The 27,748-nt window shown below is 42.5% G+C and overlaps 1 protein-coding gene across 1 annotated transcript; it reads left to right on the top strand.

Moving 5' to 3' along the window:
* Positions 1-22,856: 22,856 nt before the first annotated feature.
* Positions 22,857-26,164, top strand: LOC142452709 (CCN family member 2-like). Its single transcript, XM_075553933.1, has 5 exons — positions 22,857-23,116; positions 23,248-23,470; positions 23,678-23,929; positions 24,058-24,254; positions 24,830-26,164. The coding sequence occupies exons 1-5, from the start codon at positions 23,054-23,056 to the stop codon at positions 25,097-25,099; spliced, it is 1,005 nt and encodes a 334-aa protein (XP_075410048.1). The 5' UTR covers positions 22,857-23,053; the 3' UTR covers positions 25,100-26,164.
* The last annotated feature ends 1,584 nt before the right edge of the window (positions 26,165-27,748 follow it).

Raw genomic sequence — 27,748 nt, 5'->3', positions numbered from 1 at the left:
GTATGGATTGTGATTAGAGTTGTATGAGCCCCAATAAAAATATTTATTAATTAAAAAAAGAAAACATTTGTTCCTAGTTCTCAGTGAATCACACCATGAATTAACATGATGATTTTGGACATTGACCTAACAGGCAGCATTGCAGATCCCAGGGTCTAAACTTACCCCTAACTCAAAGTTACCTGCACTCTTGGACTGAGGTGTCTAGAACTTGGATAGGAGAGGAATCAGAGAGTGGATGTGTAAGTGGCAGTTATTGGACCGTAGAGGGAAGCCAGGTTTGCTGGGTGTCCAATGGAAAGAGACCCAGAATTAACATACATTTATTACCTTGATCACTCCCCTCCTCACCCTTCCTTGCATTAACCTTTCAGTTTTGCTCTTTGTGCAGGGATCTGCACTTGGAAGAATTGATCCATGAATTTCCCCTTGACTACCACTCCATACCTCGGGTAAACAGAGTTCAATGAAATGGGAGATTGAACTGCGTAGGGCAACAACTCAGGGGTTGCAGCTCAAGGTGGAACTGTACTAGCATGGCCTCCTCATACTTCCAGTGTGAAGAGTGCTATGTCATTGGAAACATTGGTGGGATTAGCAGTGTGATTGCCTTATACCCCACGACGATGATTCACAGGGTTTTACTGTTGTGCTCCTATGGGTTTTTGTTTCCTGCCCTTTGTTTCTTTTTTGTTTGCTGGTTGTTTTGTTGCTGATGTTTGTATAGTTGTTTTCATGGGGATTGATTTTGTCACTATACTACCGACAAAGGAAACGTGAGTCATGCATATTCCACAGACAAGAATATGGATTCTGGGCTCCCATTTAACTCTAGTCCCAATCCAAAAACTGTTATTTCTGATAAGATGGGCCTACATGATTCTCACCTTCATGAAATGGTCAATGAAGATAAGGATACTACAGCAAATTGTGGTGAAGACAGCAGATAGTGGCCAGCTATCAATCAGAATAGTGTCTGGGGTCTTAAAAGCATGTCTTCAAACAAACAATTAAGCAAGGATTCAACTAAGTACACATGGAAGAAGCACAGCAGCTTGTGTCGTCCAAAGATGACAATAACAAAACTGAAATGTGATGAAGGCAAAAGTATCAGAGTTTACATTGTGAACATCCAATTTGTGGAAGGCTATGGAGGACAGTGAGAACCCAAAACCCATCAGCAGAGCATCTAGTCAGATTAATTCCTGGCAGATCCCCGCTGACCACAGTAAAGGGTCTTGAACACCTTTACTACCAGAAAGAGATCATTGTAATCTGGATTATGGTGGACCAACTTGTCACGTGGTCAGTAGAATTCCCCCTTGATCCTACCTGAATTTGTCTAGGTGCAAGTATTTCTTGCTGGTTGCATGACAAAAAATTCTGCCCTAGCATTTTAAATACTGACAGAAGTCTTTTATTTCTTACTTATTATGTGTATTTTTACCTGTGTATTATTATTATTTTATCCTTACCACTTAATTTTGTTTCTGATTCTTATTGTTTCTGTTGAATGCTCTAGTCTGTGAAGCACAGGAGTAGATGCATAGAGATGATAACTGATTGAAGGGTTTATAGGGGGCGGGGTGAGGTAGGAGTTAGTGAGGTCGAGGGTATTGGGAGAGAACACAATGTATGTAGGATGGAGGAGGGAGCACCAGAACTGCTTGTGATTATGTAAATACAACTCATATTAAAGTGATTTAACCATAAAAATATAATGCTCTACCAGGCCTGCCACACCCAGCTCACCACCAATTTGGATCACTTGGTGTTTCCTGGTAGGGCATGATCAAGGGTAATGTAACAAAGAGGTATTGCTGAAACCCAGGTGTGTATGGAGCATGATAGTGGGACAGGAGGAAAGTCAAGGGAAATAGAGGAAAGAGCTTGGAGGCAAAGAGCACTTATAGAGGTCTAGACAAAGACATGTATGTATGCAAATATATAGATGAGGATGGGGACATAGATCTAGGTGCTTATGTTTATAAGTTTAGTATTAAGGTGGCAGAAGGACATTGGGCCTCTACTCAAGTTCTCCCTCAATGCAAGAATACTTTCTTCTATTAAATTGGCATTCTATGATGCTTACCCTCCTGACACAACAGCTGAAGACAAAGGGGGTGGATAAGCAAATGTGGTGAGGAAAGCTGATGGTGCCCGGCTATCAAAAGATTTAGCATCTGGGGTCTTAAAGGATTGAAGATAATCAAGAGGCCATCTAGCTCAGAAGCATCAAAGCCCACATGGAAGAACACACCAGCCTGTGTGATCACCTGGTTCTGAAGGGATCAGGTATCAGGCACCAAAGAACAAAAAATCATATCATTGGGTGCACACCTCTATGATACGATCCCTGAGGACAAACAGGTGTGTAAGCAAATGTGGTGAAGAAAGCTGATGGTGCCCAGCTATCAAAAGAGATAGCGTCTTGGTGTTAAAGGCCATTTAGCTCAGAAGCAACAAAGCCCACATGGAAGAAGAACACCAGCCTGTATAATCACAAGGTGTCAAAGGGACCAGAACAACAACAAAAATAATCGTACCATCATGAATGAATGAAGGGGAAGTGTAGAGTGGAGACCCAAAGCCTATTTGTCGGCCCATGGAAATTTCCTTGCAGAGGTATCTAGGGGAGAAGATGAGTCAGTCAGGGTACGATGTAGCACCGATGAAGAATACAGCTTTCCTCTAGTTCCTAAATGCTTCATGAAACATTATTCTTATGATCCCTTCATAACCGGAGAACTAATTCTCACACACACACAAAATGTTTAAAGAGATATTAGCATAAGTCTGTTGGTGGAAACTAAATAGAGCTTAGTTTAAAAAACTAAAACTGCAGTATATAATCATGTAAAAGCCAAGATTTTTTAGCAATTTTTTATGCAGTTTTTGTGGTAAAATTAGGTGCCTCATTCCATGATGCCCACCTTCCAAACATAATCCCTGAAAGCAAAGCAGGTGCATAAGCAAATGTGGTAAAGAAATCCTATGGTGCCCGGCAATTAAAACACATAGCATCTGGGTTCTTAAAGGCTTGAAGGTGAACAAGGGGCCATCGAGCTCCGAAGCAACAAAGCCCACATGGAAGAAGCACACCAGCCTGTGCAATAATGAAGTGTCGAAGGGATCAGGTATAAGGCATCATCAGAACAAAAAAAATATTACCATAGTGAATGAAGAGGGAAGTGCCGAGTGGAGACCCAAAGCCCATTTGTCAGTCACGGGAGATCCCCTTCCAGAGGGGTCTGGGGGAGGAGATGAGTCAGTCGGGGTATGATGTAGCACCAATGAAGAATACAGCTTTCCTGTAGTTCCTAAATGCTTCCTCCAACTATCATAATCCGAATTCTCCCTTGATATACCAGAGGAAGCACACTGGTGCAGATAGGAGCTGGAGGCACAGGGAATCCTGGGCCAATGATACCCTCAGGACCAGGGGGGTGAGGCGCGATACTGGGAGGGTAGAGGGTGAGTGGGTTGGAAAGAGGGAACCAATTACAAGGATCTACATGTGACCTCCTCCCTAGGGGACAGACAACAGAAAAGGGAGTGTAGGGAGACATCAGACAGGGCAATATATGACAAAATAATAATTTATAAATTATCAAGGGATCATGAGGGAGAGGCTAGCGGGGAGGGAGTGGGAAAAAAAGAGGACCTGATGTAAAGGGCTAGGGTGGAAAGCAAATGCTTTGAAAATGATGAGGGCGAAGAATGTACAGATGTGCTTTACACAATTGATGTATGTATGGATTGTGATAAGAGCTATATGAGCCCATAATAAAACATTTTTTAAAAAGAGTATGTTCTAAAATTGAATGTGGTTATGATTGTACGATTGTTCATTCTATGATTGAACTATGGGATTGTATGGTATATAGATTATGTGCTGGTGAAATTGTAAAACAAAAAATGCACCCTCACAAGCCCCCACACACATTTCTCTTCCTACAGTGCTCACCACAAAGGTTTGCATAGTTTACTGATTACATAATAGAGTATTCTTTCTTTGTTGGAGTTGTTGTTCTGTTGACTTCTACCTCATGGATAACACAACAAAACATTGTCCAAGCTTGTGTCACCATCAGTATTGTTGAAATGTTTCACTGCTTTGCTTTAGTTATTGTGTAGATTTCTCTTACTAAAGTTTCCCTCAATAAAATATAATTTATTATTTTTACCCCATCATTTTTGATGTCCTCTGGTTCACAAGGTGTGATGGCATTTTCTATCAACTGGTCATTCCTGATGTTGTGTCCAAACCAAGTAAGTCAATCTCACCATCCTTCTAAGGGACTTTCTTAGATGTTGTAATTCTACAAAGATTGATTGATGGATTCTTTTGGCTATAATTAAAACTCAGCATTCTTCACCAATATGCCAATTTTGTGCATTATTTATTCTTCTATTTTAAATTTTATATACTTGAAGTTTAGAACATTGTGAAGTTATTATGGAATCTAAAATATCATTGATTTATTACAATTTATATCACAAGAAAATAAGATACTTTAAAACTTCCATTAGGTCAACAAATGTTGAAACAGCATATGTAATTTTGAAATATACAATAACCGTTTAGGAAGTTGTACAACAATATCTAGTAAAGCGAAATGTATAATAGCTATGGTGCTACACACTGACAGACGTCTATCCAAGTGAAAGGACAAGGAAAGGCACGTATAGAACTCTAAACGCTGTGTTATTCCTTTAACATTCAAAAACCACTCCCACGAATATTAGCCGTAGAATGGGCAAATGTGTGAAGAATATCCACGCAGTGAAACACTATGGATGAATGAAAATGAGTTATTGACTATTAGCGAGTGAAAGAAGCCAGGCACCAGAGCAAACATGCTGAATGATTCAATACATATGAGATTTGGGCACCTAAGCAACAATTAAATAAGGAAAACAGACTAGGATTTTTTTCAGGGTCAGGGATGTTGGACTGAGTAAATAAAATGACCTCTTCAAGCGAGGAGGCTCCTTAAGGGAGAAAGAAAATGAACCTCCACTCAATTATCATAGGGCAGAAGTCCGGCATGCCTCCACCCTCATCCTTCCTTATTCTGACACCAACCCGTCCACCAAAGATACACGAATGTGCACTTGGGTTCCATCATCTGTTTCTATGGCCAAACAGGACTCACACAGAACACTCACAATAAGCAGGATTGATTAGAGAAGTCAAAGGTTAACACCAGCCATGGTCAGAAATCACCATTGATAGAGTCACTGACCCACAGCAGCACCTCTTCTCAGGTACTAGCCAAGTCTCCCTCTAGTCCTCAGCACTCCGAGTCGAGAGGCCCAGAAGCCAGCACACTGCCTGCCTCTCAGTCTCATAGGCACTCAGCTGTTTCTCCTTCTGTCTATGGTCTCATTGTCTCTGCTGCTGGTTTTGGCCTCTGACTCCAGCCGTTTTCCTTTCTCCTGTCCCACGATCTCTGTGCTGTAGCCTCTTTTCTCAGCCTCCACCACTTCAGACAGAGGACTCAGAGGTGCTCTCCTGATGACCCCTCTTCCTGGATGGACTTGAGCTTTCTCCTTCTGCTTGAAAAGTGGCTGTTATATACAGTGGAATGACTTTGATACAGGTGTGGATTTTGTATTTCAGCAGATCACACTCCAAGCACAAAGGTGGTGACTTGGTCCACATTCCTATTAAAGTGGAGACTCAGAAAACTTCCCATCATCTTCCTGTAAATGTTACAAAAGAGAGAACCCATTCCAAAGTGAGATTGTAATCACAGACAGAGGTCAGAATTCACAATGCAGCACATACAGAATTCTTTAAGTCCACATAAATTCACTACACCTTAGGGACAACTAATTTAGTACACTCCTGTGGTTCTGATTTCTATTGAAAGTTTTGATGTCTGGAGCATTCTTTCTTGCCTTTGTACATTCTGTGTTCCTTGGAAGGAAGGGAGAGCCACATGTATTTTGTGGAAACTTTGTGCAAGTTTTAAGGTCTACAGATCATTTGATTGTTGGTGTGAGTGGGCAGGGAAACTGACTCATTATTTTCTGTCTCTTTGAACTTATTGAATAATTTGAATGGTAATTACTGTCTCTCACCAAGTCCCTTTCTGTCATCTGCCATGTAGAATTTTTGTTTGCTTGTGTTATATTCTTTTTATTTCTCTTACTTTTATTGGGAGCTCTTACATCTCTTATCACAATCTGTACATCCATCCACTGTGTCAAGCACATTTGTATATATGCCGCCATCATCATTTTCAAGCATTCTCTTCCCACTTGAGCCCCTGATGTCAGCTCCCCATTTCCTACCCCCTAGACTTTTGTTTAATACATTTCAAATGCTATGTACAGTATGAAATTATCCATATAGGAAAGAAAATGGATAGAAAACACTAAAGAAATATGTTAACTTTTGGAGTTTTATTGTTATTTGATTCCAAGAAACTTCTCTTTGTACATTCAATATTTTCCAACTTCTCTATAATGTGACAGATAACAGACAACAGCTGCAGTTGTTTTACAAAACAGCCAGACCCGTCAGAGTTACATGAGTCTGCACCTAACAATTAATGTCAGAAGTGGACAGGAGGATGAATCAAGTCGCAAATCATGTATATTCACAACAAAGTCCCAATGACTGGAGGACCTGGGACCTTGGAGTGCTTTACAAAAGCTTTTTCTGAAAAGTGTGTGTGTGTGTGTGTGTGTGTGTGTTTGTATTGGGTGTTGCCTTAGGATGCATTCTTGTTCAGGGAGAACAGCCAAGCTTACGAGAGGATGAGTATTTCCCTGGGGAGAATGGTAACTCCATGCTAGAACTCTTCAAGGCCTTGCCTGATGTATCTCTTTGATGTTTTTAACAACCTATTGTATAGATAGTACCCACTGCCATATTTTTACAGATTTATTGGCAAATAATCTACATATAATATAATTTAATGGCTCAATATTATGAAGAATTGTACCATCATACTAAAATCAATTTTAAAGCATGTTATTTTTATGGTTAAATTGGTTTCAAAATAAGTGGTATATAAGGCCAATCAGTTCCAGTGCTCCTACCCCTACAGGAATAGATGTTTGCATCTCAAATCTCCTCACCTTCTCGAACTCTCAACCTCTACCCCTCAGCCCCTCTGAACCCTTACTTCAGTTACGAACCTATGCATCTACTCCTTCTGTGCTTCACAACTGACAACCCAAGAGAAATAATAATAATTAAAAAACCAAAATAAAGTGATATGATAAAATAATAATAATATTACAAAGATAAAAATACAAAGAATGAGTAAGAAGGAAAGACAGAAAAATACTTCAAAAGCCAGGCATGGAATTTTTGTTACGTAACAGGCAAGAAATACTTGCCCCCTAGAACAATTTCACGTTAGGTTAAGAGGGAGGTATCAAGTATCAAGTTCAACCCAGCATCATCAAGATGACAATGATGTCCATCTGCCAGTAAAACTGATCCAGAACCTTGCCTGTAGCGAGAGGGAATTTTCAAGAGACTCAATCTGCCCAGATACTCTGCATATGAGTTTTGGGTTCCACCATACTCCATAGACTTCTACAAATTGGGTGTTACCAATTCAAGCACCCATACTGCTCTTTTCATATTTAAATGTGTTATTGTCATTTTTGGATCACTTAAGCTGATGTGATTCTACCATGTAGACCCAGGTAACACCTTGCTTTGATGGCTGCTTTTTAAAATACAAGCCATTAAGACCACAGACTATTATATTGAAAGCTGGCACCATCTGCTCTCTTTACCACACTGTGTTGCAGCAGCCTTTTGTTCAGTGATCATTTCATGATGGTGAATGTAGAGCAGGGTCATGTGATCAGAGCCAAGTGTTCCTAGATTGGGGCTAGAATTAAGTGGGATCCCAGAATCCTGAGATTTTCCATGGGGTATGCACAACTCAGGTTTCATTTGGCGGTCATGTGGTGACAAAATCGAACACCATAAGATCAAATATACTAACAGGAACAAACCAGCTACCAAACAAACACACAATTGAACAAATCCCAATTTAACTGATGAAAGGAAAACAAAACCCCTTAAACACAAAAAGGTCAAACCTTGTGAATCAACAATCTGGGGTTTAGGGTGATTGCACTGAAAACATCAACAATGTTTCTAGGGACACAGCACTCTGGACACTGTCAGGATGAGGAGTCTATGCGAGTCTAAACCCACCATGAGCCACAACCCATGAGTGGTTTCCCTACACAGTTCTGTCTCATAATTGATTGCGCTGTGTTTCCCTTAAATTTGTGGCTGGGGGGCTGGGGGGAGTTTCCTGGGTCAATTCTTTCAAGTCCAGATCTCTGCCCAACAGATCAGGCGCCCTATGTCACTAGGAAGGCAGCATCGAGGGGCTGAATATACAGTGATTCTGGGTCTCTTTCCATTGGCTACCTGAGCAAGCTAGAGGTTCCCCCAAGGCCCAATGATTGCCACTTCCACAATCTTGGGGGAAACACTACTTTCTCTCCCATCAGAGTACCCCGGTTCTCATTCCAAGGACACGAACAACAAGGATGCAGGGCTCAGTTCATTCAGACAGGCCTCTATGTTAATTTCACCTAGTGCAGGCCCTGGGGATGCCATGCTGCCTGCAAGGTTGCCTTCCAAGGTCACCATGGTGCTTAGTCCATGCTGAGGTTCACTGAGGGTTGAGGAGAAATATATTCCAAACATATTCTACTCAGGAAAATGAAAACTGGTCCATTGCCTGCCTTAGTTCCTAAAAATCATAGTGAAGCATCCATGTGCAATGTCAGGTTACTACGTCCCAATGACCCACTATATTCACCAACAGAGCAATCATTTTCTCTTCCAAAATGCAGATTTTCCCATCCCCTGGTCTTCGCTTCCTTTTCCAGCAAGGCTCTCCTATTCCTGTGGCTGGGTCATTTATTTGTGCAGCTTTGTCTCCTGCTGTAAAGCCTGCAGTGGATGGTCTTCTCCATTTCCCGCATTTGAAGGTGTGACCCCAGATGATGGGAAATCCCCTCCTACAAAGCTACAAATTGACTCTTGTGAAGTTAGCAAAAGGGAGGTGATATATGGTTTATGGCCTGTGGGTGGAGTGAATATTTTTTTCTTTCTTTTTTTTTTTTTTCTCAGCAGAACAAATTAAACTCCAGAGAAAAAGTGGCAGGCTAGTTTAAGCATATTATTTTCAAAGATTGCCTTTGCATTAAAAACAAATACACTTATCCAGAATATATTCAGTTATAACTGAAACTTAATAGTTTGAATGAATCTATTTCTTGGTGAACTGTATAGCTAAACGAGGTGAGATGACAATAACCGTGGAATCTCCCTGTGCATAGAATAACAGGGTGATCAGCAAAGCCCCTAGCAGTGTAGCCACACAGTGAATGCACACATACGTAATGGAGTCCTTGTCGAAGCTAGTTAATATTATGAAAAATAGAGATGTGCTCAGGTTTTATTAGCCATATTTACTATCCACACAAAGTAAAGGAGGATACATTCAATTGTTTCTTTGACTTTGTCTTTTCTTCGTCTATTAAGCTGCATGTTCAATGGGTAAAGAAGTAGGTATAATGAGGCACACCATTCTTGTTTTTTTAACAACCATTTACTTCAAGGCAAATCAAATACGTTCTACCATCGTAGGATAAAGTCTTAGTAGGAAAAATTTACTTATTCCTTAAAGACTAAAGTATAGCCTTGCTTAAAATACCTTGAATTAAGGCCCAACGTTCTTGCTATATCTTCTCTTCCTGCAACCCAACAACCAGAGTTTCTACCAAAACAGTGCATTTTGTGTCCATTTTTTAGTACTGGTATGAGACCACAGGTTGCCACTTACATAAGCACCAATGTGTTTCCACCAGTTTAGGAGATTATAAACCAATACTCTATCAAGCGGGAAGTCTTCCTCTTCTGTCAGCCAAAGACGATCTCCATCTCCTTGGGCTTCTGTATTTTTTTTTCTTTTAACAATTTATTGGGGCTGATACAATTCTTTTCACAGTTCATACATATACATACATCAATTGTATAAAGCACATCTGTACAGTCTTTACCCTAATCATTTTTTTCTTTTCTTCTTTTACATTTTATTAGGGACTCAAACAACTCTTACCACAATCCATACATATACATACATCAATTGTATGCAGCACATCCATACATTCCCTGCCCCAATCATTCTCAAGGCATTTGCTCTCCACTTAAGCCCCTTGCATCAGGTCCTCTTTCCCCCCCCCCTCCCTCCCCATTCCCCCCTCCCTCATATGCCCTTGGTAATTTTTTTTTTCTTCTTTTACATTTTATTAGGGACTCATACAACTCTTACCACAATCCATACATATACATACATCAATTGTATAAAGCACATCCATACATTCCCTGCCCCAATCATTCTCAAGGCATTTGCTCTCCACTTAAGCCCCTTGCAACAGGTCCTCTTTTTTTTCCCCTCCTCCCTCTCCGATCCCCCCTCCCTCATATGCCCTTGGTAATTTATACATCGTTGTTTTGTCATATCTTGCCCTATCTGGAGTCTCCCTTCCCCCCTTCTCTGCTGTCCCTCTCCCAGGGAAGAGGTCACATGTGGATCCTTGTAATCAGTTCCCCCTTTCCAACCCACTCACCCTCCACTCTCCCAGCATCATCCCTCACACCCTTGGTCCTGAAGGTATCATCCACCCTGGATTCCTTGTACCTCCAACCCTCATATATACCAGTGTACAGCCTCTGTCCTATCCAGCCCTGCAAGGTAGAATTCGGATCATGGTAGTTGGGGGGAGGAAGCATCCAGGATCTGGGGGAAAGCTGTGTTCTTCATCGATACTACCTCACACCCTAATTAACCCATCTCCTCTCCTAAACCCCTCTATGAGGGGATCTCCATTGCCCGACAATTGGGTCTTGGGTCTCCACTCTGCACTTCCCCCTTCATTTAATATGATATATATATACATATATACACATACATACACACACTTATATCTTTTTTTTTTTTTTGCATGATGCCTTATACCTGGTCCCTTGGGCACCTCGTGATTGCACTGGCCGGTGTGCTTCTTCCATGTGGGCTTATTTGCTTCTGAGCTAGATGGCCGCTTGTTCACCTTCAAGCCTTTAAGACCCCAGACACTATCTCTTTTGATAGCCGGGCACCATCAGCTTTCTTCACCACATTTGTTTATGCACCCATTTGTTTTCAGCGATCCTATCATGGAGGTGTGCAGTCAATGATATGATTTTTTGTCCTTTGATGCCTGGTAACTGATCCCTTTGGGACCACTCGATCACACAGGCTGGTGTGTTCTTCCATGTGGACTTTGTTGCTTCTGAGCTAGATGGCCGCTTGTTTATCTTCAAGCCTTTAAGACCCCAGTCACTATCTCTTTTGATAGCCGGGCACCATCAGCTTTCTTCACCACATTTACTTGCATTGAGGGAGTGTTTGAGTAGAGGCCCAAGGTCCTTCTGCCACCTTAATACTTGACCTATAAATATAGACACATAGATCTATTTCCCCATCCTCCTATATATATTTGCATGTACATGTCTTTGTCTAGACCTCCATCAATGCCCTTTGACTCCTAGCTCTTTCCTCCATCTCCCTTGACCTTCCTCCTGCCCTACTACCATGCTTCATCGCCACCTGGGCTAGAGTATACCTCTTCTCTAAGCAACCTTACCCTTGATCATTTCCCACCAGGCCTGCCACTCCCCCTTCTCTACCATTTGGGGTCCCATGTTTTTCCCTTGTCCCTGGGTTTGTTAACACCACTTCCTTACCCCCCCTACCCCCCCACCCCAAGTCCCCCCGGAACTGTCGGTCCCGTTGTTTTTCATCCAGATAGTTCATCCAGCCTGTCCTATTCAGACAGACCTGTGGAGTCACTAACATGCACAAAAACTAGACAGAGGAAAACAAAGCAACAGTATACAACCAGACAACAAAACAACCAAAGCAAACCACTGAAAAAGAACAGAACAAAACAGTTCACAAGAGAAAAGCTTGTAGTTAGTTCAGGGATCGTTTGCTGGCCCTTAGGAGCGTTTTCCAGTCTAGTCTGTTGGGGCACCACGCCCTGACCCCAAAGTCCACTTTCAGCATTCCCTGGGGACCTTGCCACTCCATTCCCTTGCTGTTCCGGTGCACTCCCCCAGTGATTTGCCTCGGTGTGGTGGGATCAGGTCAGGTGCAATTCCCACACTGTGTCTCCGGTGCTGTCCCCTGTATCGCCCTTAGTCACTGAGGGGCATCATGTCTCATAGTAGGGCCAGCCATGTTGTTCTGTCTGTGGACTGGCTGCTCTACTCAGGAACATCATCATCACGTCCTGGTGGGCCAGGCTGTGCTCCACTCTCTCCTCCTGCCCCTTCATCTGCTCCCGTGTGCTCTGATCAAATATGTCCATCTCCCATAGCTGCAGAGTCAATGTCGTCCTTTGGAACAAATTCTTTTCGGGGGAGGGGCAGGAATCCACTTAATTTATGGTGCTGGGGCCAGCCTCCCAGACCTCTCCACCGGTTCCCTCCTCCACGCCGGGATATTGCATTCACACCTTGCGACACTGGGATGAAGTCTGGTCCCACTTTCCCTGTGGAGATATAAACAATACCCTCCCCTTGGGTGGATTAATGCCCCATGACCCCACTACCCTTTTCTTCCTTGTATTCATCCTTTTGTTTTCCTTTCCCCACCTCCTCCACCATTGTCTACCATGTACATCCCTGGTTTTGGTCTGGTCTCTTCCATACTACACAGTCTTCACCCCTAAAATGTTTGTATACAGTAGCTTTTTTCCCTATGCCACTTTTGCTTTAAAAAAAAATTTTTTTTTAAATTCTTACCTCAGCGGACTCATGTTGTACTTGTCCATTTGTGCCTGACTTACTTCGCTTAGCATGATTTCCTCCAGTTCTTCCCATGCCGCTATGTGCCTCATACGTTCATCACTGCTTTTTAGTATTCCATTGTATGTATATACCACAGTTTTTTAATCCAATCGTCAGTTGATGGAAATTTGGGTTGCTTCCAACTCCTTGCAATTGTGAACTGTGCCGCAATGAACATTGGAGCACAGATGTCTGGTCTTGGTTTGTTTCTTGCCTCTTCTGGGTATATGCCCAGTAGGGGGATTGCTGGGTCATATGGTAACTCTATTTCCATCTGTTTTAGGTATCGCCAGATTGATTTCCGTAGTGGCTGTACGTACTTACAGTCCCACCAGCAGTGGATGAGGGTTCCTGTCTCCCCACAGCCCCTCCAACACTTGTTGCTTTCTGATTTTTTGAATTGGGCTACCTTTGAGGGTGTCAGGTGGTACCTCATTGTTGTTTTAATTTGCATTTCTCTTATGGCTAAAGATCGGGGACATTTTCTCATATGTTTGTTGGCCATTCGGATTTCTGCCCCTGTGAAACTTCTGTTCAAGTCCTTTGCCCACCTTTCAAGTGGGCTATTGGTTTTTTCTTTTTGGAAGCTAGCAGAGTACTGTAGATTTTAGTAATAAGGCCTTTGTCTGATGTGTCATTGCTAAAGATGTTTTCCCAGTCTGTGGACTCTCTTATTACTCTCTTGGTGAATTCTTTAGATGTACACAAGTGTTTTATCTTCAGTATATCCCATTTGTCGATTTGTGCCTCTTCTGTGTTTGTGTCCTTCCCTATTTCTGATAGCCTGTGTATTCCCTGCGCCAAAGTTCTCAAGTTGGTCCCAATTCCCTCATTGATGGCCCTAATAGTTTGGGGTTTAACTTCAAGGTCTGTGATCCACCTTGAGTTTATTCTTGTGCATGGAGTGAGATAAGGGTCTTGCTTCATTTTTCTGCATGTTGATATCCATTTTTTCCAGCACCACTTGTTAAAGAGGGCATCTGCTTCCCATTTGATCTTTTGGGGCCCTTGTCAAAGATCAGCTGTGTGTATGCTGATGCTTTTATTTCTGGGTTTTCAGTTCTTTTCCATTGGTCTGAGTATCTGTCATTGTACCAATACCATGCAGTTTTGAGAACTGTGGCTGTATAGTATGTGCCAAAGTCAGGTAAAGCAAGCCTTCCCCCGGTGTCCTTCTTCTTGAGGAGTTCTCTGCTAATTCTGGGCTTCTTCCCTCTCCATATGAAGTTGGTAATCAGTTTTTCCATTTCTTTGAAGAAAGATGATGGTAATTGTATCGGGATAGCATTAAACTTATATAGTGCCTTTGGCAGAACTGACATCTTAACCATATTAAGTCTCCCAATCCAAGAGCATGGAATATTCTTCCATTTGTTGAGGTCACTCTTGGTTTCTTATAATAGTGTTCTATAGTTTTCCCTATATAGATCTTTTGTTTTTTCAGTCAAGTGTATCCCTAGATATTTCAGTTTGTGTTTGGCTATTGTGAAGGGTACCACCTTTTTGATCTCTTGTTCTGTGGTCTTATCTGATGTGTATAACAGTCCGATGGACTTCTGTTTGTTGATCTTGTATCCTGCCACTCTGCCAAACTCTTCTATTGCTTCCAGTATTCCCCTTGTGGAACTTTTGGGATTTTCCATATATAAAATCATATCATCTGCAAATAACGATAGTTTCACCTCTTCCTTCCCCAGACAAATACCTTTGATGTCACTTCTTTGCCTTATGCTGTTAGCTAAAACCTCCAGCATGATATTAAATAGGAGTGGAGACAAGGGGCATCCTTGTCTGGTTCCCTTTTTCAGTGGGATTGTGTTAGTCTTTTCTCCATTGACTATGACTTTGGCTGTTGGTTTTTCATATATAGCTTGTATTGTCTTGAGGAACTTTCCTTCCATTCCTATCTTCGCTAGTGTCTTAAACAGGAATTGGTGTTGGATGTTGTCGAATGCTTTTTCTGCGTCTATTGATATTATCATGTGATTCTTGTACTTTTTCATGTCAATGTGACGAATAATACTAATGGTCTTTCGTATGTTGAACCATCCCTGTATCCCTGGTATGAATCCCACTTGGTCATGGTGAATTATTTGTTTTATATACTTTTGTATTCTGTTGGCTAGTATTTTGTTAAGGATTTTTGCATCAATGTTCATTAGGGATATCGGTCTGTAGTTCTCGATTCTTGTGGGATCCTTGCCCGGTTTGGGTATCAGAGTTATACTAGCTTCATAGAAGGAGTTTGGGAGTTTGCCATCTTTTTCTATGTTCTGGAAAAGTTTGTGTAGGATTGGTATTAGTTCTTCTCTGAATGCTTGGTAGAATTCTCCAGTGTATCCATCTGGTCCAGGGGATTTTTTTGTTGGTAATCCCTTGATAACCTTTTCTATTTCTTCTATTGCGATGGGTCTGTTGAGATTCTTGATGTCCACCGAGGATAGTCTAGGGAGGGATTGTTTTTCCAGGAATTTGTCCATGTCTTCCAAATTGTTGAATTCATTGGAGTACAATCCTTCATAGTATTGTGTAACTATCCTTTTGATTTCATTAGGGTCTGTTGTAATGACCCGTCTTTCATCCCTTATTCTTGCTATTGAGATTTGTTCCCTCCTTTCTTTGGTTAGGTTTGCCAATGGTCTATCGATCCTGTTTATCTTTTCAAAGAACCAACTTTTAGCGATATTAATTTTTTCCATAGTTTTTTTATTTTCCCTCTCCTGAATCTCAGCCCTGATTTTTATAATTTCTTTTCTTTTGCTATTAGTAGGGTTGTCCTGCTGACTCAGCTCTAGTTTTTGTAAATTTTGTGTCAGCGTATCCATCATGAGTCTCTCTTCCTTTCTCAGGTGTGCTTGTATTGCTATGAACCTTCCTCTGATGACTGCCTTTGCTGTGTCCCATAAGTTTTGGTACGTCGTGTGCTCATTTTCGTTGGTTTCGAGAAATTTCCTGATTTCGTCTCGGATCTGCACCAGTATGCACTCCTTTTGCAGTAGAGAGTTATTCATTCTCCAATTATTTGCTCTTATTTTCTTTGTCTTCCTTTTGTTGATTTCCAGTCTTATGGCACAGTGTCAGAGAGAGAGGTCTGTATTATTTCAATGTGCTTAAATTTATGTAGATTTGCCTTATGCCCCAGCATGTGGTCTATCTTCGAATATGTGCCATGAGGACTTGAAAAGAATGTGAAATTTTTTGTATTTGGATGAAAAGCTCTGTAAATATCTATTAGGTCAAATTGTCTAATTGTGGAGTTTAGCTCTCTAGTCTCCTTGTTGAGTTTCTTTCCCTGTGATCTATCTTTCTCAGTGAGTGGTGTGTTGAAGTCACCCACTATAATTGTCGAGTCTGTGATTTCTTTCTTAATCTTTTGGAGTGTTTGGTTCACGTATTGAGCTGGTCTCTCATTCAGGGTATATATGTTTACAATGCTTAGTGGTTCATTGTCTATCATTCCCTTGAGCATTATATAGTGTCCCTCCTTATCTCTTTTTATGGTTTGCACTTTGAGGTCAATTTTATCCGAGATAAGGATTGCAACCCCTGCTTTTTTTGTGTTGCTGTTTGCTTGGTAGGTCCTTCTCCACCCTTTGATTCTCAGCCTATTTTTGTCTGTAGCCTTGAGGTGTGTCTCCTGTAGGCAGCAAATTGATGGGTTGTGTTTTCTAAGCCATTCTGCTAGTCTCAGTCTTTTAATGCCTGAGTTCAGGCCATTGATATTCAGGGTTATTATCTCCATGTGCGGACTCTGTGATGCCATTTTATACTTTTTGTGTTGGGAGTTTTCCTACTTTCCTTTCTCATTAGTGTGTGTTTTGTGTGTGTATCATTCTTGACTTCTTTCCATCCTTAAGCCAATGCTATCTTGGGGTCTGTTTTCTATTTGTTGTGCTCTGGGTGAGGTTGTTCTATGTGCTGGTGTCTTATTTGTGCTTGGTGAGTGTTGTTCTTCTGCCCATACTGAGTCGGCGAGGATCTTTTGTAATGCTGGGTTTGTTGTAACGTATTTTTTGAGTTTTTCCTTGTCTGGGAAGACTTTTATTTCTCCATCGATCTTGATCGATAATTTGGCTGGATAGAGTATTCTTGGATTTGCGCTGTTTTCTTTCAATTTTTGGAATATGTTACTCCACTCTCTCCTTTTTTTCATAGTTTCTGCTGATAGGTCTGAGCATATCCTTATGTGGGAACCTTTATATGTGATTGCTTGCTTTTCCCTAGCTGCTCTCATGATTTTCTCCTTTTCCTCAAAGTTTGAAAGTTTAACTATTATGTGCCTTGGTGATTTCTTCTTGGGGTCCCGTCGTGCTGGTGTTCTTTCAGCCTCCTGGATGGTTGCTTGGTTTTCATTCATTAGGCTGGGGAAGTTTTCCTCCAAGAATTCTCTCGCTATTGTTGCAGATGACTTCTTTGTTGTGTCTTCCTCCGGTAGGCCAATAATTCTAATGTTGTTCCGCTTCATAGCATCAGACATAGCTCTTAGGTTTTCTTCGGCTTCTCTGATGCTCTTATTAGATTTTTGTTCACGTTTATTAAAGTCTGCTTGGCTGTCCTCCACGCCACTGATGCGGTTCTCTGATTCCTCCAATCGATTCTCAAGGAACATGATTCTGCTATTGTTTTTCGTTACCTGCTCCTCAAGCGCCTGTATTTTCCTTTGGTATATGTCTTTTATCTCCTCTATCATTTCATCCTTTTTCTGTAGTGTTTCCCTCATATTCTGCATCGCTCCAAGCACCATTCTGAGAGCTTCTTTGTATGGCATCTCAATGTCTGCTTCTTCTATGTATGTTGTTATGTTCAGGACATCTTCTTCCTTTGCCTTTTGTTTCTCCTGTTTTTTCGTTGAGGTCATTGGGGGTGATGGCTGTTTGCGTTGAGTTGTTTTTGAGGGACCAGGTGCCATTTTCTAGTCTCTCTCTGGAAGACTTATAGGAATTCTTCTTCGCTCTGCCTACAGCTGAGTTTGCTATGGGATTAACCTACCACTTTATTTTCCTGTGGCTTCCCTATTAGGGGAGTGCCCCAGATGGCAGATTGACTGCCTGCACCAGTGTTGCAGAGGCTGGGCTGAAGTTCCCGCTATTGGTTTGAATATTGATAAGTGTTGGCTGAGCTGCCTTATGTCCCCAGGTACACAGGCAGGAACTCCCTGGTGAGAAGTCTGAGGAGTATCCCCTGGAGAGCAAGCAGGCCTTACCCTAGCCTTGGGCTATCTATGCAGGGTGGAGCTCACCTAGCTGGGTGTGACCCAGGCGCAAATGCCCTAGGGCAATGGGAGTGCCCCGTAAGTCCGCAATGGAGTGTGAGAGAGCAGGGCAGGAACAAGGGGGGTGAGAAAAATCAAAAAGTTAGACTAGACTGTGCAGGGGTACAGGGAAGAGAGGGAAGCAAAAGAAACTATGTAGCTGAGTCCCACTCCCTGCCTGTGAACCTGCAAGGACTTACTACCTGCCCCAAGCCCCAGAGTTAGTTCGCAGCTGAGCCCCAAGAAGGGTCGCAAGAAAACTGCTGAGCCGCCCCCAGAGAAATGGGGGGACAGAGAGCAGAGATGTTAACAGACGCCACCGGGTAGCTGAAGCTTGATCCCTGCCTATGGAGCTGTGGGGGTTTGGGTTTATTCCCTGCTCAGACCACGCGGGCGCGGCTGCGGCTGCGGCTGTGCCTTGAAAAAGCCCCTGCGCAGCCCTCCAAGGCTGTGTGGGAATATAAAGCAGAGACGCAAACAGAAGCAACCATGTAGATGAACCCTGATCCCTGCCGGTGGAGCCGCAAGAGTCCTGTTCCTGCCCTGAGGCACATAGGGAAAAACTGTGGCTGTGCTGAGACCAAGCCCTGCTACAGGCTCCAAATGGTCCCGGCTTGGGCAGATCCGGCAACAGGACTAGGGTCGAGCCCCAGCCGGCTTCCACTGAGGTAAGCCAAAAGCCCCCAGCCCCTCAAAACCCCGTGGATCTGTGCCTACTTATCTTTATGATGCACCTCCTGCGATCCAGTGGCGTTGAATTTTACTCTGAGCAACTCTCCTGGGCTGGATTCTGCGGAGTCCCTCTGGTGTGTCGGGCTTCTGTTTTAAGGCAACCTTCATGTGGCCTGGCATCACTCTTTCCCCATCACCAGTTTTCTCACATACATGTCTACTCTCATCTGTATCTAAAAAAACATAAACTGAAATTACACCATACACTCATCCTGGTTTTTTCTTTCAATCATTTTTGGGGGGGCTTGTACAACTCTTATCGCAATCCGTATATACATCCATGGTGTCAGCATATTTGTGCCTTTGTTACCACATCATTGTCAATGCATTTGATTTTCATTTGGTATCAGCTTCTCATTTCTGCCTCCTCCCTCCCCACTTCCCCTTCCTCGTGAACCCTTGAAAATTTATAAATTATTATTATTTTATCATATGTTACACTGCCCGACATCTCCCTTTACCCACTTTACTGCTTTACTGTTTTCAGCTCCCCAGGAGAAAGTTATATGTAGATCCTTGTAATTGGTTACCCCTTTCTACCCCCACTTCCCTCCACCCTCCCAATATCACCACTCTCACCACTGATCCTGAAGTGTTCATCTGTCCTGGATTCCCTCTCCTCCCAGTTCCTCTCTGAACCAGTGTATATCCTCTGGTCTAGCCAGGTTTTTAAGGTAGAATTGGGATCATGTTAGGTTGGTGTGTGTGTGTGCGTGTGTGTGTGTTTGTGTGTCTGTGAAGCATTTAAGAACTAAATGAAAGTTTTGTGTTTCATTGATGCTACACTGCACCCTAACTGGCTCATGTCCTCCCTCAACCCTTCTGCAAAGGGATGCCCAGTTGCCTACAGATGAGACTTGCCTCCCCACCCCACACTCCATTCCCCCTCATTCACAATGATATGATTTTGAACTTTGGTGTTTGGTACCTGTTCCCTTTGACACCTTGTGATCACACAGGCATGTAAGCTTCTTCCATATGGACTTTGTTGTTTCTGGGCTTGATGGCTGCTTATTTACTTCAAGCCTTCAAAACCCAAGACACTAGATCTTTCAATAGCCGGGCACCATCAAAATCGTTCACCACATTTGGGCATGCACATATTTTTCTTCAGCGTTTGTATGGGGAAGGTGAGCACACAACAATGATTTTTGTTCTTTGATATATGCTTCCTGATCCCCTCAACACCTAGTGTTCACACAGGCTGGTGTGCTTTTTCCATCTGGGCTTTTTTTCTTGTCAGCTAGATGGATGCTTTTTTACCTTTATTCCTTCAAAACCCCAGTGCTAGCTTTCTTCACCACATTAACTGTGCACACATTCGACTTCAGGGATTGTGTCAGGAAGGTGAGCATCATGGAATGCCAGTGTAATAGAACAAACTGTTCTTGTACTGAGGGAGTACTTGAGTGGATCCCCAATGTCCATCTGCTACCTTAATGCTAAGCCTATTCATTACACCATACACTCATCCTGTTTTATTAACACAACAAGCACAACCCATTAAAGGGTTTTAAATACAGACTTAGAAGCTAGGATTCCCATTGCATATATTTTGGGAGGTCGGGGAGTGGGAGAGGAACACCATCCAATTCATGATATTCTCCCCTTTGGACCTAGAATCGATGACGTTGCAATATGTAAACACAAACACCCTCTCAATCGTCCCCGTATGCTAAAGCCTTCTATGTGTCACGGTAGAGGGTCTTTGGATTTTGGCCTCGGCATTAAGGTCTTGAGGGGGATATCCCTGCTACCCACAGCTCAGGGCAGAGGTTTGTCATGCTCAAGGAGAGAAGAATAGGGACTCCTTTTTGAGAACCACCTAAAACCAAAGGAAAAGAAATGGTCTTCCCAAGTCCTGGAAGGTGGAAGAGAAACGGAGATTAGAGGGGACTCTCCCTAGAACTCAGAGACACCATCGCCCAAATTCAGAAATGGAGACGGCTGCTCCAAGTGCTTCTTCAACACGTTTCAGTCCCTCGTATGTGCTTCCCGGATGCTCCTGTTCTTGGAGGACAGCAGATGCAGCTCCTTTGATCTGATTGTGGCCGGTCGAATTTCAAGAGGCAGGTGAAAATGCTTTTGTTCTTTCTCTGTCACCTTCAGGTTCCATGGTGTGGCATGTGGTTAGACCCAACAGTCACCTTGATAATCTCTTTACCAAGAGATTTTGTAGGTGATGCGACTGGCAAGTATTCTAGCACACATATTTCTACTTTGCATCACTGAGTGTTCCAAATCTTGATGTTTTTTACCGTTCATTTTTAAGTCCATCTCACTCTTCTCTCATGTTATTACATGCGGCAAGGATAAACCATGTGGTCTCTTTCATATGTGACTTCAAAATCTCATTAGCCAGAAATCCCAATTCATCAATTAGAAGTTCTATTTCTGACCTAATATTGATCACAATTCAGATAAATTATTTGGTACTACATAAAAAAATTCTTTCCTCCATTGTCCAGTCCCATAGTCATCATTTCCTTTGATTAATACAGTTCTTCTCATCGTCTCTACAGAACAATCTGAGTTTTTAATTTTTGGCACCTTAAACTCTTCCAGTTTCTATTCATTACCCAATTTTAAAATGATATCCTCATTATACAAATTTGTTAAAGTAGCTCTCCACTTCAGAAAACAAATTCTTGTTTAGTTATCTAGTCTTTATGGGGATGTTATATATCCATTTGTTTGTTTTTGAGTAGTTACATAAGAGAAATTCCACAAAGGAGAGGCATTAACTAATAGAACTCAATTGAGTGGTAGTTTAGGAGGACGCAAGTCAGAATTCAGGGTGCTGTCTCTTTGTTGGCTCTGGAGAAGGACCTTACCTCTTTGTGCTCCTGTGCCTGGTGCTCTTCTTGTGATTTGACTCGTCTTTCCCTATGTCTCTGGTTCTTCTTCTGGCTTGTTTTGTCTCATTTATATCTCAGAAAATACTGATTCATGATATACCCAACCCTAAAAACAATCTGTTGTTAAAGGGTGACTTCTATTACAGGCATGGGCATTAGCTTTTACCACTCAATTTGGCATAGGGGTGGGTGGAGACACACACAATTCAGTTCATGGAGCAATAAAATTATAAAAATTGCTCCAATTAACAATAAACTAACATTTTCTGGGACCTCTGATGGCCACTTACTACCTTTTATTTCGAACACCTCCAACAATAAAAGTACTAAATATCTGGGGAAAAAACATGTAACAAAACATGGATACTGGAATTCTCCCCATGAAGCTACACCTAGAGTCAGACTCCTGGGTTGTTGCTTTCTTATTTGTCAATGGGCAGCCAAGCCTGTGTATCAAATGACAACAGGTCATAACCTATTTATTCAAATATAGAATCCAAGTTGGGCAGGTAGACATCTGGGAGACTTCAGATGGTTAAAATTAACTAACTCCTCTCTGCTCTCTGGCAAATTTCAAGCCCAGACAACTTTCTAAAACTAAAATTATTATTGAAAAAAAATAAAAAGGAGGTCTTTTGGATTGTTTTAGAAAGGCCTGCTCTTGCACACTGGTCTCCATCTACCTACCTTCTAAATTGGGCTTCTGTTAATATATGCATCAGGCATAGCCAACAGAAATGGATCAAATACAATAATAATACTAATTGCTAGCATCCCTTGAAATGATATAAATCAAGAGGAGTGTGAATGGAAAGCAGCAAGGGACATAATTCTCTTTGGTGCTGGAAATATTCGGCTTTATTTATTTCTCTATTTATATATTTATTTATGTGGTTTTCTATTGAGATGGAGTGCAGTACCTTTATCAGACATGAAGAATGTAAATTCTCAAAGGGTGAGAAGCAATCCCATTTGAGCTGATGTGTCAGGATGGTGGGGAAGAATGCAAGGTATTTCCCCTTTTCTTTGTAACTCCATTCTGTTCCTTAGTGGCCTGGGGTAGTCCAGAGCATTTAAAAACCCAGTCCACCAGCCCAAGCTCACACAACACTGGGAGGAGGCAGCCGGTGCAATTCCACCCACAGCATAGAGATCGACTCCAGCACGACGCCAGAGAAGCGGCCACCAGCATCCAACCCTGGACATAGTCCAGCGCATCTAGGCAAGCATCATCAGAGAAAGCCCGCCGCAGACCACCAGCCCGCCTGACCTGCAGCGCCGGTTCTGCTGCAGCTGTCCGCGCCCTCTGCCTCACCCATGTCTGCAGCTAGCATGGGCTCTCTTCTCTTCTTGGTGCTCCTGCTGGCCCTCTGCAGCTCGGTAAGCAAGACAACCCTCGCCAGGGCCATGGTTGCTGGGGTCTGGAAGCTGCGGGGTCCCGACTCAGTACGGTGGCGGGGTCCGGACTCAGTACGGCCTAGGACCCTGCTGACCGCCCCCTCTCTCTGCAGAGGGCCACTGGTCAGAGATGCAGTGAGCCCTGCAACTGTGCCTCCAAGCCAAGAGTCAGCTGCCCTCCGTGGGTGAGCGTCGTGAAGGACGCCTGCAACTGCTGCCCCATGTGCGCCTTGCAACTGGGCGACGCCTGTGAGGATCCTGACCGCTGCGACCAAAACAAGCGCCTCTACTGTGACCTTGGGACACCCCCGAACCGCACGACTGGAGTGTGCAAAAGTAGGACGCGCAGCCCCACCCCCGCGCTACTTGGTGTCCAGCCACCTCCTTGCTCACGTTCCCCGCCCCTCACTACCTGAAACTTCAAATCTGAAATCAAATTTCCTATGACACGCGCTGCTCATGGTGCACATCTCTGACACGCTTAGACTTCCAGCCTCGGGCACTAAACTCACCTACCTCCTGCATCCCCTTCTTCTCCTTCAGGTTTAAAAGGTGCCCCCTGCGTCTTCGCAGGAAAGGCATACAAGAGCGGAGAGACTTTCATGTTTGACTGCATGCTAAAGTGCGTTTGCGCACATAGGCATGTGTCTTGCAAGGTCCTTTGCCCAAGGGACCTTAGCCCGCCCAGCCCTGACTGCCTCTCCCCAAGAAAGGTCAAGCCTCCAGGGAAATGCTGCGCAGAGTGGGTCTGTGATGACCCCAAGGAGCTCACAACAGTTGGCACTACCCTTGCAAGTGAGTTATCGCCCGCTGCAATCCCCCCTGTGTGATGTACTCCTGTTAGAAATAGCGAATCCACGGGAGAAGTCCGAACGTTGCCAAGGGAAGGGGAATGTGATGTTTTGTGTGCTTTTCCCTCATAGCTTATGGACGTGAAGACTCATCTATAAAGCCACGCAACTGCCAGATCCAGAGCACGCAGTGGAGCGCCTGTTCCAGGACTTGTGGGATTGGTATCTCCTTCCGCATGACCAATGACAATGCCGACTGCACATTGGCAAGGCAGGAGCGCATCTGTATAGTAAGGCCTTGCGAAGCTGTCCTGGTAGAGAAAGTTGAGGTATCTGAATGTTCTGCTTCTATTCACTAATTTTCCTGAAATGAGACTGGATAGGACCAAAGTTTAGGTCCCTTACCAGGCTTACCAGGCTTGAGATTAGATGCCCATTATCTCCCCAAATCACCACTGAGCTATTTCAAGGGAGTGGGATATTGTGTAATTGGAACCACCAGCAGCCTCTACAGTATTCTCCATACTATCGAGGATGCTCAACCTTCCTAAAGCCTCTGCTTTTTAATATGTTCCTCATGTTGTGGGGACCCCAATCATAAAACTACTTTCGTTGCTATTTCATAACTATAATTTTGCTATTGTTATTAATTCAGAAAACCCTGGTAAGTGTCTTTTGACACCCAGAGGGGTCGTAACCTCCAGGTTGAAGACCACTGCTCTACAGTGTTAGCAAGTTTGAGGCATTCTAAGACAACTTGAAAACTGGCAAGTGTGACTCAAACTTCCTCCCCACAAATAAAAAAAGTAAAATCACACAAAATTAAGACAGGCTATTAGCACATAGGTCATACAGGCTACTTTTTATATAAAGTCAGTGATTTCCTCTCCCTTGTCTTTCTTAGGCGGGCAAAACTTGCACCCATACGATGAAAATTACCTATCCTATAAAGTTTCAGCTCTTTGGCTGCACCAGTTTGAAAAGCTATCCTGTCAAGGCGTGTGGTGTCTGCACCGATGGCCGGTGTTGTACACCCAACGAGACAACTACCTTACCTGTGGAGTTCAGATGTCCTCGTGGTGAGATCCTTACACAGAGCATGATGTTCATCAAGAGCTGCATCTGCCATAACAACTGCCCTGCTCGCACGGAGGTTTTGGAATCGCTGACTTAGAGGAAGATGCAGGGAGTCATGAGTAAAAGCCAGAGAGTGAGAGATATTATCTCTGTAGACTGTAACTTGAACTGATCTCAGGGTTTTTTGTTTTGTTTTTGTGGGGAGCGTTTGGTGCAAGCATGATTTCATTAACACAAGTTATTTAAATCTATTTTTCTCACTGGGAAATAGATTTCCTTCCTAAATCAAAATATTTTGTTCTATGGCATTCACACAAATAATCTATCAACTCCAGACACCTCTTTGAAGAAAGTAAAACTTGACAGAGGCACCTCATTAGCTCACAACAACATGGTATTTCACAGGGTGGGGTTTAGGGAGCAGTTCGAGACACCAAGAGGAATGAGTTGCATGGGGAACAATGTCATCCTGAAGTGGTAAGCAGATCGCTATGTTGGAAACCTAGTGGAGAAGGAACATTCGAGCAAGCTTGATGACCTGCCGGCAACTCCATCAGTGGTAAAGATGTGTGTTCTGGGCCATCAAGAGGCTGAGTCACGTCGTTCTGGAAGGCAGAACTGCAGACTCAGCTTTGACAGTCTGATTTCAATGGCAGTGTTCAGGAATCAGATCCTGTCTCTAAGACTGGACAGCTTGTGGCAGTTACTTTACCACTTATAAGCCAGACTTATATTAAAAAGTTGTATTATAGATATTATATATATAAATTTGTACTACTATGTAAATTAAAGTTGTATTATTTTGTTGTGAATGCCTCAGATTTTCAAATGATTAGCCTCTATTTCTGACCACCATAGGAAGACATAAAGCTGTCTGATCATTTAAAGCATCAAATGGATACTCACATGAAACTTGGGTCAGTTAGAGTGACAGTCCATCAACATAGGTTGTTTGCTAAAATTGAGGCAGCAGTGTCCACAGATATCTGACATGAGATTGGAAATGTGTTAGTCTAATTTCTAATGAACAATAGGTCTTAATTCAAAATGTAGAATGGTTTTATGGATGATCAATTTTTCCAGTGGGAGCATTTGCTCCTAATTGACTATAACTGTTTTCTGGACGGTTTCCTTGTTGAGAGTCTGACCAAAAGTTATATGTTTGCACCTTTCTTGTTAAAATTAAATTTGTTTATTTCCTATAAAAAACTTGTTATTCAATTAGTCTTCTAAAAATCTTTGAGTCTTCTTGAGTATAAGTGGGAAGGTCTTATTTATTTGAAAAACAATTTACCAATAATTTTCTTTAAAATGTCTCTTATCATATATGTAATAATAAAATGCTAATTCATTTCAAAGGATTTTTTCATATACACATATTTAACATTGAATGCACAGTCAAGGGTTTGCAAACAATCTTACTGAACAAACATCATGTGTTATTTAAGTTAATAGTAGGTTTTAAAGGGTTTAAAGTCAATATTCTTATTATTTCACCCTCCACTAACCCTTATTGATCTCACATGTCCCTGTTACAGAGCCCCAGTGGTAGAATGGTTTATGCATTAGGCTGCTAACTGCAACGTGAGCACTTCAAATCCTTCGGCTCATTGAGGACAAAAATGAGACTTTTTATTCCCATAAAAGATGTACAGCCTTGAAAACCACAGGGGTCATTCTATGCTGTCTTATACACTCATCATAAGTCAGAATCAATGCAATGCTCGTGTGTTTGGAGAATTTTGGGGTATTGCTTGCATTTAATGCCTTTCTGGTCACTGTAGGCATTTTATTTCGAATGATTCACATCACATATATCTCTTGTCGAGTTTGCATATGCTGCAATCTATTGGTTTAGTATTAGAAATGTTCAGTCGAAGCAAATATTTCATTCATTCATGTTAATAGAAAATAATCTGAATTTAATATCAGCGTTTCCATTTTCCCCAAACTTTGACTTTACCAGAACTTAAGACTAGCCTATCTTACCAAGTGATTTCTGAGTGACAAAATGAAAAATTTTAAGAAATCTAGTGTACAAATGAGATTAAAACTATGCAGACGTCTACTGAAAAGTGAGCTAAAGGGGCAAATAAATAAATACCCAAGGGCAAATAGAATTCTAGGGTTTTTTTTCCAGACAGAGGAGCTGAGTCATCTGGGGGGGCAAAACCTTCACAAAGCAAACTGTCACCGAGTAATTAGCAATGTTGAAGAACCAGTGTCATGCCAGGAGGCAAAAATACACTGGAAAATAAAGACCGACTCTACAGAGTCACAAACCGCAAGCTAAAGGAAAAACTACCCATGCTCAAACATCAGGCGTAGTTGTGGTCAAAATATCAGACTTTGGGGATACACCCAGACTCGTGTACAGCAAAACCGTCGACAGCAGTACTCCACTCTCCCAAGGAAACACACACACACAGCATGTTGCTGAGGTCACCCTTCGTTTCTGTCCATTGATTTCTAGCTGAAAAGATAAGGACACTGTAAATGAATCTGGATGTTCTAAAAGGATTTGGAAAATTGTGGGAAAATAGCAGCAGTGAAAACATAGATTTTTGAATTCTCTATATTGTCCCATTAAAGGAGTGAATGAGAAACTAAATGGCAAAACCCAAACTCCAGGAACAATCTTTAGGACTAAAGTAAGCACCCCTTGGCCCCTAAAATATGGCAGTCGGGGCAAATTGTAGCACTTGAACTATGTTAACATGTGGGGGGAAAAGCAGATCTCTGATGT

The sequence above is a fragment of the Tenrec ecaudatus genome, chromosome 7 (genome assembly GCF_050624435.1).
Source record: "Tenrec ecaudatus isolate mTenEca1 chromosome 7, mTenEca1.hap1, whole genome shotgun sequence".
In the NCBI taxonomy this organism is placed as follows: domain Eukaryota; kingdom Metazoa; phylum Chordata; class Mammalia; order Afrosoricida; family Tenrecidae; genus Tenrec; species Tenrec ecaudatus.
This window is presented reverse-complemented; position numbering and strand designations above follow the sequence as displayed.

Bases quoted from the DNA above. Each gene is read 5' to 3' on its own strand.
- LOC142452709 (XM_075553933.1), top strand. From the start codon at position 23,054: ATGTCTGCAGCTAGCATGGGCTCTCTTCTCTTCTTGGTGCTCCTGCTG. The intron at 23,117-23,247 runs GTAAGCAAGACA...CTCTCTCTGCAG, and splicing joins TGCTGGCCCTCTGCAGCTCG to AGGGCCACTGGTCAGAGATG. The intron at 23,471-23,677 runs GTAGGACGCGCA...CTTCTCCTTCAG, and splicing joins CACGACTGGAGTGTGCAAAA to GTTTAAAAGGTGCCCCCTGC.